The sequence below is a fragment of the Gavialis gangeticus genome, unplaced genomic scaffold, assembly GCF_001723915.1.
Source record: "Gavialis gangeticus isolate Ggan-Ray unplaced genomic scaffold, GavGan_comp1, whole genome shotgun sequence".
NCBI classification, from domain to species: Eukaryota; Metazoa; Chordata; order Crocodylia; family Gavialidae; genus Gavialis; species Gavialis gangeticus.
Window position 1 is genome coordinate 17,045,179 of NW_017729011.1, and position 14,072 is coordinate 17,059,250.

Below are 14,072 nucleotides of genomic sequence, written 5' to 3' on the forward strand. Positions count from 1 at the left end.
AGACTGCACCCCTGCCAGTCTGCACCCCTGCCCCTCCCCTGAAGGCTTCAACCCCTGCACCTACAACAAGTATGACCTAACATGCAGTTTAAGGGCCTAAAGCTGTCCCCATTTTCAGCAGATTTCTACCTTGCTAGGTATAAAGTGAGCCCGGGAGGTTTTCTCTGTGCTGCCTTAAGCTGATGAAACTGTGCTGCAGAGCTTGGATTTCTACGACCATCAGCCTCTGCTGACTAGATGGCATTAGGCACAGTGCGCAGTCATTTGAAAGATTTCCCCTCTGCACCTTTTGTTTGGCACAGTACAAACTCTCCATTGTTTTATGTAATAGCTTCACAGAGAAATTGTTGCACATCACACTTTCCCAAAATACTTCTGATCTTGTCAGTGAGTTGATTTATGACCTTTTCTCTCTAGTGGTAAAAGGGATCACAAATGAAAATGAAGCAAATCTAATCTTATAAATAAGTGAACATTACCCCATTTTTCAGATCAGTTTGTGACCAGTTGGTTTTGGTCATGAGCATCCCAGGTTTGAAATGAGAATGGTAGGTCAGGCTTGGGAGATGGCCTATTCTAATGGTGTCCCAGAACTGGAATGAGGAATGTTGCATGCCAGTATTGAGTAGCATTAAGGGCAGAGCAGTGGGGAGAAAAAGAGTACTAGAGCAGCATCTGTTTGCCTTGGGGCCAGTTCAGGCATTCCTGTCAGTCGCACTTTCATAAGGGTCAAAATACACTTAAATTCCCCCACAAAGAAAAGTTATTATGGAAATTGGGGAATAGGCTTTCAGGAACCAGCTGGCTGAAATCCAAGAGCAGGTGTACTGAATGAGGGCTGCAAAATCTCATTGACTTGATGTGGACCCTGTTGAATGCATGTGAGGGCACAATCTAAACCCTCTAATCAACTTCTTTCTTTTATCACCAAAAATGGTTTTGTCTCACTCCACTTTGAGCCCTGTATGTGTTTGTTTATAGCTGATGTTTCTTCTCTTAAACTCTAGTGACACGCCCTGCTCAGAACACACCTCCAGCTTCTATGCTACAGAAGGCTGCTAAGATCACCCCTTTTGCAACAAAATCAAGCTCCAATCAGGTAAAGAGAACTCGAGCAGATTTTACAGGAGCTGAAAACTGTCACTAACTTCTGACCTGCTGTAGTCTTAAACTGAATTAGTGCTGTTAAGTCAGAAAATGTTCAAAGATGAAAACAACAAGTTGCAAGGGCTGGAGTTGTTTTATGTATTTTTGGAAAGTTGGAAACCTGATATGGGTTTGGTGCCTGCTGTCATGAACAGAGGCAGAAAATTATGCATAGTTCTGTGTGAGCTTGTAATCAGAGCTTTCTCATATGAATGGATCCTTGAAGCCACTGAACTGCCTGAATTATTTAAGGGTCTTAAAAATATATTGAATTAAAGGGGTAATGTAGGGGGGTGCATTAGGATTTTTCCTGATTTTGAAAGGCCTGCTCAAAAGAGTTGAGAGTTAAATCTTGGCAGCACTGCTTTGAACTAAGTAATGAATACTTGCATTTGGCAGAATAATCCCATAGGGCAGTTTGTGTCTGATTGCTAGCAGCAAGCATTTGTTGGCATTAAGGGTTTCCATTTTAATAGGTCTTCATTCTCAGCACTTTGCTTTCAGGGCAAGTCAGTTCCACCCAGCACTGGGTTGGAGAAACAGGTTCACCAATGGAAGGAATCAGATCTGGTCATTGCAGGAATCAGAGAGGAGGTGAGATCTTTAAGGAGTTTTTTCTGCTTTCTAAAAAGATGGATTTATTATCATGTGGGAATCACTCTTCAATATATCCATTTCCCAATGGTGTCCTTCAATAAATTAGAAATCTTACCATTATACTCTGAACCAATTCTGTACATATTGTCTATCTGCCCATTATGGCTGCTTTAACAAAGCATTATTTATATTGTGAACCCAGAATTGTCTTTCCCTCTAATTGTAAAGGAAATGCAGGAGGCCTACTTCCATTGTTTGCAAAGTGCCATGAACTTAGGACTGCATAGGAATATTAGTTGGCAACAGAGCATTGGTTTCACATCACATTATGTCACAATGACTGAACATTCTTTACCTTGTGATTCTGTAGATTGCACATTTCCAGAAGGAGTTAGATGAGCTGAAAGCGCGAACCTCCAAAGCCTGTTTCCAGGTGGGTACGGAGGAGGAGAAGAAGATGCTGAGGATAGAGTCTGATGATCTTCACACCTTTCTCCTAGAGATCAGAGAGACAACAGAGGTAACTTCTTGTATGTCTGAATGTAGTGTGTCCGGGTGTGTAGGAGGGTAGGCAGCCATTGGAGATGTCTGTACTTGTGGCAATGAAGGCATTAAGAGATGAACCAGATTTCAACCAAAAAACTTCACTATTCACAGTCCCTTCATGGAGATGTCAGTATGCTGAAGACGAGTCTGTTGGAGGGATTTGCAGGAACAGAAGAGGCTAAAGAACAGAATGAGCGCAATCATAGTTCTGGATATTTACGTTTGCTCTACAAGAAACCCTTGGACCCTAAGAGTGAAGCACAGCTTCAGGTATAAAGCATGTTTGCTGGAGTTTAAAATGAAATGAGACTGTTGAGACTTGGGTAGTACCCAAAGCTTGGTTCTGCTACACTAATGTTGCTTCAGCCTAGTACAGCGAATAAAAGTGTTAACAGTGTCTCTTGAACCCTTGGAAAATATGACACTCCTGAAATTCCCATGTAGTTCCTATTTTGCATGGAGAAACCAAGGAGCTATAGAAGTTGAAGTGCCTTACTCAAGATCAGAGACAAGAATAAACTTCCTGCCTCCCCAGGACCCTACTCTAAACACTGATGTTTGCTCAGGGGGTTGAAGGTACAGGTATATTCTTTGGCAAGCATGGATTCATTGTTCCGATACTCTGTAAAAGGGTCTCCTTAGAATTATTTTTATCGGTAGCAAGTGCTTTGCCGAACAATTTGATGATTTATTGTGCCTTACAAAATAGCGGTTAATTTCATGGCTGGCAGAGCAGAACACTAAATGGTGTTCTGAATGCAAGATTACAATGGAAAATTCCCAAAAATTCACAGATGCTGTAAAGAGATGAAAGAATCGAGGGTCAAATACTCTGCCCATATGTGTGCGCTGTCTCTACAGAAGCAGTATTTAGGGGTGTGTGGTATTATATTCCTTCAGGCAACATAAAATAAGCATGCCCCTAAAACTGAAATGTGTAAGTGTTGCTTGGTTTCTTGGACATGATAGGGTTCCTGTAGAGAGTCCTTTGAAGACGCAAGTGAAGATGGTTGTTTTTTATTACAGAACTAATTGCAGGTTTGTGCTACTAAAAATGACACAGCACTTCAGAATTCAACACTCTGTCCTGTTTCAGATTTCTCTTAAAGGGAAGATGTCCATCTTCCTCACTCATGTTACTGCATAGCTGTATAGAGTCTTTGTACCGAGTGCCCCATTTTTACCTGGCATTCATTGGCAGTTTTGGACCTGTTGGAATCCTCCTTAGCACCAAGAAATAAATAACTATTCTAAGTATATTAATTCACATGCTAGTTTAGTGGCACATCCTTCTTCAGATGTGCTGCTAAAATTCCCCGTGGTGTTGTGTATTAATTCACTGCCCAACTTGTGTAGTAAGTGTTTCTCTCTCATAAAGCTTTATTTCTCTGTTGCTTCTCAGAACAGTGTGCATGACTTAAACCCAGGTTATTCCTCCCTTTAAAGAGCCTAAGGCACTGACTTTAAAGGAGGAACATGGTGGGGTGGGCATGGTGGAGGGGAAGAGAAACACGAAGACTGGGACCAAGTTAGGAATTTTCTGGAAGGCACACGAGGGGCAGGGCTGATGACTGAAGTAGATTATCATTATATTAGGTTCTGCCCCTGTAGAGAGAAGTGGCTAGATGAGGTTATGTGCTTTGTGGCTTGATTTTAGTTAGCTTAAAGGGTCCTCACTTGGCTTAATGGAATCTGAGCCTCCAAAGAGAAATGGAAACATGACCTTGCTTTGCTCAATAGGAAATTCGGCGCCTACACCAATATGTGAAGTTTGCTGTTCAGGATGTGAATGATGTTCTGGATTTTGAGTGGGACCGGCATCTGGAAGAGAAGAGGAAACAAAAGTGAGTGACTGAAGTTAGGATAGAATATGAGTCTGTCTCTAAGGAGTGCTTGAATGAGTTGAGCATCTGACACTAACTGGACAGAGGGGACCTTATTCTCAGTGCTCCAGAGCCTTTTTGAAGGGTTTGCTAACAGTCAAATGTGATGCATTCATAATGAAACTAACATGAGTCAAAGCCCAAGTTTGGATTATTCAGTGGTGGCTTTGAGATGCCTTTCAGCAAATCCCTGCAAGTTCCACTAACAGGAATGCCTGTAAAACAAGCTTTTTACATACTGAACAAACCCTTGGTAGTAGTTGGTAATGAAGCCTGTTTCTTAAATACATGTGCAGTGAAGGAGCAGATTGAGTAAGATTGACAGATACCACAAAGATTACATCTCTAATCTGCTCTGCCTTGGTGTGTGTACCAAAGTATCCTTTTGGGTGGTCAGGTCCACCTAAGTTTATAGATGAAGTCAATGGTTTGGGGGTTGGGGAAGTGCTTGCAGCCAAGCTAGGTATCCACTGGCCTCCCACTCTAATCTGTGTTTTTGTTCTTATGCTTCAAGGCGCCTGGTAGTTCCTGAGCGTGAGACTTTGTTTAACACTCTTGCAAACCATCGTGAAATAATCAACCAGCAGAGGAAGAGGCTCAATCACCTGGTGGACAGTTTGCAGCAGCTCCGCCTGTACAACCAGACATCTCAGTGGCATGTCCCCAGTGACACTTCTTCTCATAGTAGTGCTCAAAGGTGTGTGTCAAAAAAAAAATTAGGGCAGTGTTTTGAGTTGAGGCTCTTCCCATAGTGCTGCAGAAAGGTATTTGTCCAAGGGAGACTGCCCTTTAGAGCCATAGCATCTGAGGATAGAGATGTCGTGTGTTGGGAGCTGGGAACAACCACAAGAATGGACTGTGGCTGTAAACATTCTTGTTCGGTTCCTAAGTAATACAGGTGTTCTTTGTAATGGCTTGAAAATTATTCTTCCTTAATTGGCGACAACCTAATTATTGTATATTGGAATCTCTGAAAGATACGTGCTTGCTCTAGTGTAAATGTTGCAAAGACATGGACCCCCACATGATTTACTATTGTCCCTGAAGACAGCAGTTGTATTTTCCTTGGGATTGGAGGTGGTATTCTTTGTGAGTAACTTTAAGGTTTTGTTGCTTGCATTTAAATAGTACATAGCATCTGGAGAATGTCCTGTGGTATGCACTCTTTTTTTATGACCTTGTAGTCTCTTCAGATGAGTTAGTCAGTTACTAATGGTCTTCTGCATAACCCCATAGTCTCTTTTCTTCCTATACAGCTATTTGGGTAGAGCAGCATATGGCTCCTCTTCCTGCCATGCATGTTTGTTTCACTGTTGTGCCTTATTCCAGTTCTGACAGTGACCTTGAGAGCCTGCGAAATGCCTTGATGAAAACGACCTTGGAATCGCATGTCAAGCCCCTTCCAAAAGTACCTGGTAATTGTTCTGCCCCTTCCCCCTATGCATGTGTTAAACATGATTTGTGACTGGCTTTCCCATGGTACTCTGGAGGATAGTAACTTTGTTGTCCCCCCCCCCTTTTTTCTAGCTAAATTGTCCCCAGTGAAACAGGCGCAGCTGAGGAATTTTCTAGCCAAAAGGAAGACTCCTCCCGTGAGATCTACTGCTCCAGGTAAATATGTGATGCAGTAGGTATCTGAAATACTTGCATCTTTCCAGGAACTGTTAGGATTGTGCTGTGTCTACAACAAAAATAGATTCCTAAACATAGCTCTTTTAGTCTTCGCTCTCTCTCCTAGTCCCTACCTTTTTCAAAAATGTGGGGGGCTTCTGTCAAACTAGTTTCTGACTGGAAGCTTCCTTTTCCTGTACAGATGGGACAAATAGCACTATTTCAATCAGCCCACCTTATTGTCATTCACAGGTGTGCTGCTTGCTTAGAAACCTAACTTTCAAATGGAGGAGAAGTAGAAATCAGGACTTGGATTGTATTAGTGCCTGGAAGTTTCTGTCATAGGCTCCTGCCCCTCATCATGCTACGCACTGTATGCCTCAAGCTCCCCAGAAATATGATCCCCATTGCATGTTGCTTACAATGTTGTAGGAAGGTCATCATTGTGCAGTGCATCAAAATGCAGCTCTGTCTCCCCTCTCATCCTCTGACTACATTTGTCAGTAAGATGCATTCAAGCTGAATGTCTAGTTTCTTACTGACTGAGCTTTCCAGCTTGAAATCCAGGTTCAGAATAACTTTCTAATAGATACATTAAACCAAGTTCCTCTTTTATTTGTGTTACCTGACGTCATCCCAGAGTATCTGGTGTAAACATTTCTGATTCAAGCACCACTTGTTACGTGCTCTGAAGTAATAAGTCGCCATACATTTTGGAGATTAAATGGTAGCAGACCTTTCTATATAATAGCAACAAAGCAGGTGACTACAGGCACAGCACTTTCTTTGCTTTTGTGATTCTCCTGCCACAGCCTCCCTATCTGCACTGCGGCTTTGCAGCCTGAACAGTCTCATGGCACAAACACACAGCAGGGAAGGTGTCATTTGGACAAAAGCCTGCAAGTGAGAATTGCTGTCACCTTCATTTTAAACCTGAGAAACTGGATCTTTTTCTCCTTCCTTTCTAACAGATAGGCATTTTGTTTGTCCCAGAATACACCCTAAAAAAGGTTCATCGGATGAGATGTACTAACAGTTTATCCTAGGACATCGCAAAGTGCATCTGAATGGTTATCTCAGGACTGCATCCTTGAATCAACGGTAGAAAAGCAGCAGTACATTCAGCCGCTTACTAACTCCTGATTTAGAAGGGTGATATGTGTACGTGGCAGTCCTGGGGTATTTCTATTCTGGAACAAACATAGGCACAACTTGTCCAGGGACAAATGTGACTTGTGCACCTACCTATAGAGATTTTCCAGGATCTCTTGGCCCAATCCCTATTCAGTTGCTAGTCAAGTCAAGTAGTATGCGTCTGGTGTCACTCACCACTGTAAAGAAAAATTTTGCCCACTGCATGTTGGCAGGGAAGGAATAGCAGAGATGTGGGGCCCTAATTTGCACACTAATAAACCATTTCAAATGAAGTAAGCTGAATTTCATGGCAGTAGGGGCAGCTGGTAAAACAGTTGTCTATCAGTTAGAGCTGCAGAGGTTGGCTATACAACATCTGTGGGTCAGAACAGTGGCTCTTGTAGCACTGGAATGCCTTGGAATATCACCAGCTCAGATCTTGAGGCCAGTTCAAGAACAACATCACATTATTTGGTCATCTTTGACATCCAGGCTAAGGGTGGAATCCTAAAGGCCCTAAACATCTTGGAAGCTGAGTGGTTTGTATTATACTGTTAGCTTCCTCCATTTATAGGAGGTGTGAGGATTCTTCCTCATGCCATAACTAATGTCTTTCTGCTTATTTACACTTTGGACCCTCTCTTAATTTTATCCCTACATCCCAAAATACCTACTAACCTTTCCTTTGACGGTGCATTGTCCAACGTCATGCTTGTACTTGTCCTTTTCGTGATCAATGTCCATCTAGGTGTTTGAGTATAATGATCAAACAGGTCTTTATTTTTGAAAGTGAACAGGTTGAGAAGTTGCACATTAGCTCCATGTGGCTCTTGGGCATGTGGCATCTGGCACCCTAGTTGGGAAGCCAAATCCTTTGAACTTAAAGCCGGCTTTTACTTTCATAATCAACATTCATTCAGTATAAACAGAGTGACTCTTTCCTAGCCACTGAGAGTAGGTTGTGCCTCTTCTGGCTTTGACTGACAAAATAATGTTGCTCTTCCAACACTGCAGCTAGTCTCTCCCGGTCAGCCTTCCTGTCAACAAGGTTCTGCGAAGATTTAGATGAAATCAGCTCAACGTCTTCCATTTCCCAGTCACTGGAGAATGAGGATTCACCAGTTCTGGAGCAGGAAGAGGAAGTTGCTCCACTCCAGGTTTCACGACATGCGCCTGTGGTCCGTACTGCCTCCGTCCAGCCTGGCCTGCTGACACAGTCTCCACCATTGGGTAAACCACAACTCTCCATGGGCACTTTAAGTGAGTAGTTTGCAGTGGTTTTGCCTTTCTTATTTGATCTTTCTGATGCATTTAACCTCTGTAGTGTCTGTCATAACTTCAGATTGTGACTAAAAGGGTGTGTAGTGTGATAGTTCACATTGCTAAGCCTCCAAGGGCAGTTACAGATGCAGAAAGGTCAATCTTCGGAACTTGGGCTTAATATTATTGAAGTAATGTGAACATTTGATTGTGCTTTACCTACCACAGGATCCTTTAAATCAAGATTGAGAAACATTACCTTAATTTATATGCATTGGTTGAACAACAGGAGGATTTTGGTGAACTCTTAATTTTTTTTTTTTTTAGTGCCCATGTCTTCAACCAAAATCATTCCACCAGGGGCAGATAGTACAATGCTTGCAACAAAGACTGTGAAACATGGGGCCCCCACTCCCACCGTTACCGTTCCTGCACCACAAGCAGCTGCTGCTGCAGCACTAAGAAGGCAGATGGAAAACCAGAATCCAGGTACAAATGCAGCTTGGTTGACTCAAGTCTGTGTTATACACATGCAGTTTAGTGAATACGTATTTAGTAGTAACACAATGCTGTGAAGGGTCAGAAACCATCGACCTTGCCTTGAGCCAGGTCTGGTGCAGCTGGGATCTACGTGTGCCTCTTCACCCAGTGCTGCTGTATCATTTTCCTTCCAAAATGCAAGAAGAATTCCCACCCAAAACTACCCGTTTTTCATCTGTAAAGGTATAAGAGTTGCTGACCGCATGTCTTCACGTCTTCAAAGAATAATGTTATGTACATATGATATATATATAGGTCTCAGGAGTTCCTGGCATTTAAACCTGCACAGCTAAGAAGTCAAATGAGTTATATATTTAAAAAAAAAAATCCCAAGGATTGATATAGAGTAAAAGCAGGGATGCAGTTTGCCAACTCTGCACTCTAAGTTACATAATAAATATGACTGCTTGATCGGTATTTTAGTCCTTGGATGGGCTACAAAGATTTTGGAATTTTTTAAAGAGAAACTCCCGGTGTTTTGGTTCTCAAGGGAGAAGCTGACTAAGTTGTTCTTCTAAGTTAATGGGAGCACATGAAGGAGATGGGGAGGTGCACATGCTAGAGAAGTGCATTAGAAATGTCAGTTTTTGTATTAGCCTATGATGAGGGATACATAGGTAAGGGAAGTTATATTAAATATGACTGTCTCTAAATCTAACAAGGAAAAACATGAACTCCCAGTTTACTGGATTGTATTATCTGAAGAGTTGTATAATTTAAACTACTGTACTGCTGTATTTTTATAGAGCAGTTATCTTAAGTACAATACAGTAGGATATGTGATAGTACCTGCCAAAAGTACCAGTTTAATCCATAGAACTAAGAGTACAGATGCTACAGTTTTGCACACAAATAAACAGAACACAAGTTTGCCAGGTCAAAATGGTAGTCATTCATAACCAACAGGTACTTCTGTTTATACCATTTTGGCGGGTAATTTCGGTACCTACAGTTGCTTTTTCTATAGACTGTTTTTCTGCTCTGAAACCTTTGAGGGGAAGGTTCAAACAGAAAGAATGGTTATTGCACTTCCAGAGGTGAAACAGCCAAACTTCTGAACTGTAGTAAGGAGATCTGTCAAGTACTGATAACCATTATTCATACTTCTTCATCATCAGTGTCTTCCCTATGTAGCCATTCAAATCCTTCTATGTATCATAGCTGTGTCAACTGTAAATCTCTATTTTGTAGTAAATTATTCAGATCACACTGGTGCTGTAGCCCCAAGTTTCCTGGTGCTTATGTGTAGGTTGGCGGTTCCATTGTGCAGTACAAGCTGCTTTCCTGTTCTTCTAGGTGTGTTCACAATTAGACTGTTTGTTCTAGATGGAGCTTAGTTAAGAAGCTGCTCCTCTCCTTACCTGTACACACCATGCACAAAGTGAAGACCCCACCTCGTGTGGGATTCATCTTTGTTCTTTCTTAAAGCTGTGAGCACTTCCCTGACTGAATCGACACTGAAGAATGTCCCTCAGGTGGTGAACGTGCGGGAACTGAAGAACAGCGCCTCAACACCCGCTGTTTCAGCAGTAATCGGGTACGTGAATGCTTCCCCTTCTTTACATTTTTAAAATCTCTTCCCTTAAATAGCCCTTGCAACAAGGCACATCTGTCCGTAGGGGGCAGTAGTACTGTTCTGTATGATCTGATGAACCTGTTACTGCAGTTGTCTTTGGGGGAGTTAGGAAGAAATGAGTAGCTGCATGGTATTAGCAGTCCTCCCCTTGTAAGGGAGAGGTGGCAGGTATCATCTTCCCCAAGTTATTCAGGGATATTCTACAGGATTTATCTAGCCAAAGGAAAGCCCTAGGTTCTGGTTTAGAGTCTAATCATCTGGGCCACTCTTGACTTCATTCTTCATTGCTATGTTTTGGTGTAAATAAAATCTATGCTAGTCCAGCCCTGTTCTTCTGGGGTTCCAGGTCTTATCCTTTAATTGCTACTGCACTTCCTGTATCCTAATGCCTAACTGGCAAACTTTAAATTTCGGCATGTGGTCTCCTTTTCCCATTTACTAATATTTATGTATACGTCCACTTCTGTGTAGGGACAACACCTCTTTGCCAATGAACTATGGGTCTGTGTGAGCTGTCCAGCTGTTCTGTTTATGCCCTCTTTTGCAACTAAAAACATCTGCTCTTTAGCATACCTCTCCAGGCTTAGTCCCCTGAGTTGCTGTCCTTCAGGATTAATTTTGCTCTCCAGTTTCTCTGGCAACTTGTTTCATTGGAATATATTAACAGTAGACTCGCTGTCCATTTACCTGGGGTTAAATATTCTCTAGAGGCAGATCTCCCCAGAAACATTAGCCGCCTTCCTCAGCAGAAGCCCCCAAACGTGTGCTGTCTGTATTTAATTTACAGTGTCAAGCAGCCCTAACGTTCCTGTGCATTTAAGCGAAACTGTTGGCCTTCCTATTTTTCATATCCCCCAGACAGCAGCCGACTCAGCTCATTCCATAGATTTCTGTCGTATCGCTAGGCTCTGTCACCAGCTGCAAACCTGATTCTTCCTTTTGTCTTGGTAATGACCTTGAAGCCCTCATGTGCTGATCACTTAAACAAGAGATTGTGGGTTTTTAAAAATAAATAAATAAAGAGGTGGGGAGGAGAGAATGACTGGCACTGGGGATCATAGGATATTTGTGTCATGGAAAAAGGCAGTACGGGGGAGGAGAAGCTTACCAAATGCATCCACGTAAGTCCTGTGGAATTGCAGATGTTTCGCCTCAGTTAACAGCATGGCTGGGACATGGACATCTTCGAACTGTTTCTGTTTACTGCATTGATTGTGTCTTCCCTTCACTGCTAAGGAGCAGGAAGCAGGATTCCATGGAAACAGTTTATCATCATGCTAGGGTGAAAGGAATCTGAAAATGGTGTTGGACATCAGCTGTTGCTGAACTTCCTCAAGGAGTTAAACCACAGAATTTGCATGTTAGTCTGGAGAGGGTTCAGAAGTTCTTTAGCATTTTGCTTCCCCAAAAGCACAAGTTCCTCTGAAGCTCTGCTTTTGAGACTCTGTAGGCCACCAAATAGCAGTGCCAAAAACTTCTGCCAGCAGTCTTCTTGGGAGAGGTTGGAGAAGTGACCTTTTCTATGTTCTTAACTTCATAACATATGAAATTGATTTAACTAAATCTCTCGCCTCGGTGAACATCTCCCTTATCATTCTGCAGCCACTATGGGAGGCCTCTATTTGCGCTGAAAAAGTGAGCCTTACCTTAGATGAGCATTAGCTTGAACTCGAATGATATAACTACCTTAGCTTTAAATAGTTTTACTTTTGTAGTATCGATTTTTATCTATAATTCATGAGGTGCCCTATTGTCTTGTGTATCAACAGCTTTTACAGCTTTATCATATAACTGACCTTATAAAAATGTACCAGCTAAAAATTCTATCAAATATGCCAGCCTGTCAGGCTGATCACTAAATAAAGAGCATTCATGCAGCAGAGTCAACTCATCAGTTTTCACTACTTCAGGCATCCTGCTTTGTGCCACGGTGGCACACTCTCCGGATTGTTAAGCAGTAATACTTTCCAGTCCTTATCAGCTGTTAAATTGCCTGTGGTTAAATAAGCTGGTGATCTCAATACAATTCTTGGAACCGTGTTTTACTAGAGGAGGGGAGGGGAAACCTCTCTTCACATTTGGAACCTAATTGCCTTTAATTAGTCTTGAATTAGCTTGAGAACTGTATTCTCTAGTTGGCGGGGTGGACCAGGCATGAAGCACTGTTGCAGGACAATGTTGTGGGGTGTACAACTACTGCTACTTTTAATTTACTTGCTCTTTGCTTTGTCTTCTGTCTGGCACCTTTATTTGTTGCACTAATACATATCAGACCAGAAACTACACCATTGTAATAAAACATCACTCATTTTTATGATATTAAGATATTTTTTGTGGGAATATTGACACACATGTGCAAGATCAATTATATGCGGATGACGTATTTACAACTTTCACTGTCCTGTCAAAGTAACTGAAAGCCTCATTGCAGAATAGTCAGTATCTTCCATGATATCTGGAGGTAATGTGGCAGAATGGCAAAATAGAGAATTGAGGTCTTCCAGGTATAGACATCCTCTGGCTGAAACTGGGTATGAAAAGCTTCTGGTGTACAGAAAGTAATAACTGATCTTTGTGAGTTCCCTGTCTTTAATTTGAAACATGACAGCAACCTTCCACTTTGTGCTGGCATTCAGTGCAGCTCCAGCAGAATCAGGAAGACTCAATTATCCTCTCAATTGATACGTATTAGAACAAAGAACATTCAGCTGCACGCAGAGAGGCTCTATCTTTATCACTAGGTTCTAGTCTCTTCCCAGCGTACTTGAAGAAGTTCTTGAAACCAATGCCTTACAAAAAGTATGCCTTACACTTGATAGCAGCTATTAAGTGTAACCCGAGTGCCTTCAGAAGACTGGTGGGCTTTAAGGCAGGGTTTTTTTGTGTGTGTCCTGGTATGACCCCATCTCACTAGCTTCTCTGTAACTAAGTTTGGAGACCTCGGGGCAAGGGTGGTCTGTTAGCTTCTGTTGGCTGATGGTTTAAATGTTTTAATTGAAAGCCTCCAAAAAGCTTGTTTTAAAATTGTCAATCTATGGCTTTGTTAACATAATCACTTGTAGTAGCAGGGTAAGCATAATACAGGGGTCAGCAACATTTTTGGGCGGAGTGCCAAAAACACCCACAGCTTCAGCTTGTAAGGTGTTGGTGTGCCAAGGGTGGATGATGGGAGAGCCACGAGGGGCCCAATCCTTGCTGTTGCTGTGTAGCCCCAGCCCCTTCTCTGCTGTCTACCCAGAGGCATGTGTGCCAAGCAAAATGCCTTCAAGTGCCATACTCTGGTACCCATGCTGGGAGTTTTCTACCCCTGGCGTAATACATTCAATAGTCTGTGTTCATATGGAAGCAGGAGGAGAGAATCAGAAATAGCCTTCAGGGTAGCAGTGAGAGAAGAGAGGAGTTTATAAACTGGAGTGGGTAGCAATCAGCAGTTCCTCTTCTGTAAGCATATATATATATTTATTAAATTGGTGTGAACCAAAGAAGGTTGACATGAAAGTTCTGTGCTTGCAGGTGCAGCATTTGAATAGGTTAAAATCATCCAAATAACAGAAATAACTGTGCTTCACTGGTGAGATCTTGCTTCTGCTCTAAGAGTTATCTGCATCCACACTAAGTTGGAAAAGTTTCATTCACCAGCTGTATCTGTGATTACAGGGAAATGTTTTGTGTAATGCTTCCTGCATAGGCCTCAAATCTTTGCTGAACTTTGTGTTGTGCTGGTAACAATAAGTTAGCAAGGCTACAGTGCTGACTAAGTTTAAAAAAAAAAAAAAAAA

The 14,072-nt window shown here is 42.1% G+C and overlaps 1 protein-coding gene across 4 annotated transcripts in view; it reads left to right on the forward strand.

The window, feature by feature from the left end:
* Nucleotides 1-14,072, forward strand: part of NUP214 (nucleoporin 214) — an 80,266-nt gene that overhangs the window by 36,823 nt on the left and 29,371 nt on the right. For all 4 annotated transcript variants that reach the window (XR_002096217.1, XM_019510690.1, XM_019510692.1 and 1 more), the window contains exons 14-25: nucleotides 45-69; nucleotides 1,008-1,099; nucleotides 1,651-1,740; nucleotides 2,114-2,263; nucleotides 2,401-2,559; nucleotides 4,030-4,133; nucleotides 4,687-4,869; nucleotides 5,502-5,587; nucleotides 5,700-5,783; nucleotides 7,932-8,177; nucleotides 8,505-8,666; nucleotides 10,146-10,254. Coding sequence is in view for 3 of the 4 variants with exons in the window: in XM_019510690.1 (XP_019366235.1) it covers nucleotides 45-69; nucleotides 1,008-1,099; nucleotides 1,651-1,740; nucleotides 2,114-2,263; nucleotides 2,401-2,559; nucleotides 4,030-4,133; nucleotides 4,687-4,869; nucleotides 5,502-5,587; nucleotides 5,700-5,783; nucleotides 7,932-8,177; nucleotides 8,505-8,666; nucleotides 10,146-10,254 (1,490 nt within the window). In the remaining variant the exon portion in view is untranslated. The remainder of the gene's footprint in view (nucleotides 1-44; nucleotides 70-1,007; nucleotides 1,100-1,650; nucleotides 1,741-2,113; nucleotides 2,264-2,400; nucleotides 2,560-4,029; nucleotides 4,134-4,686; nucleotides 4,870-5,501; nucleotides 5,588-5,699; nucleotides 5,784-7,931; nucleotides 8,178-8,504; nucleotides 8,667-10,145; nucleotides 10,255-14,072) is intronic.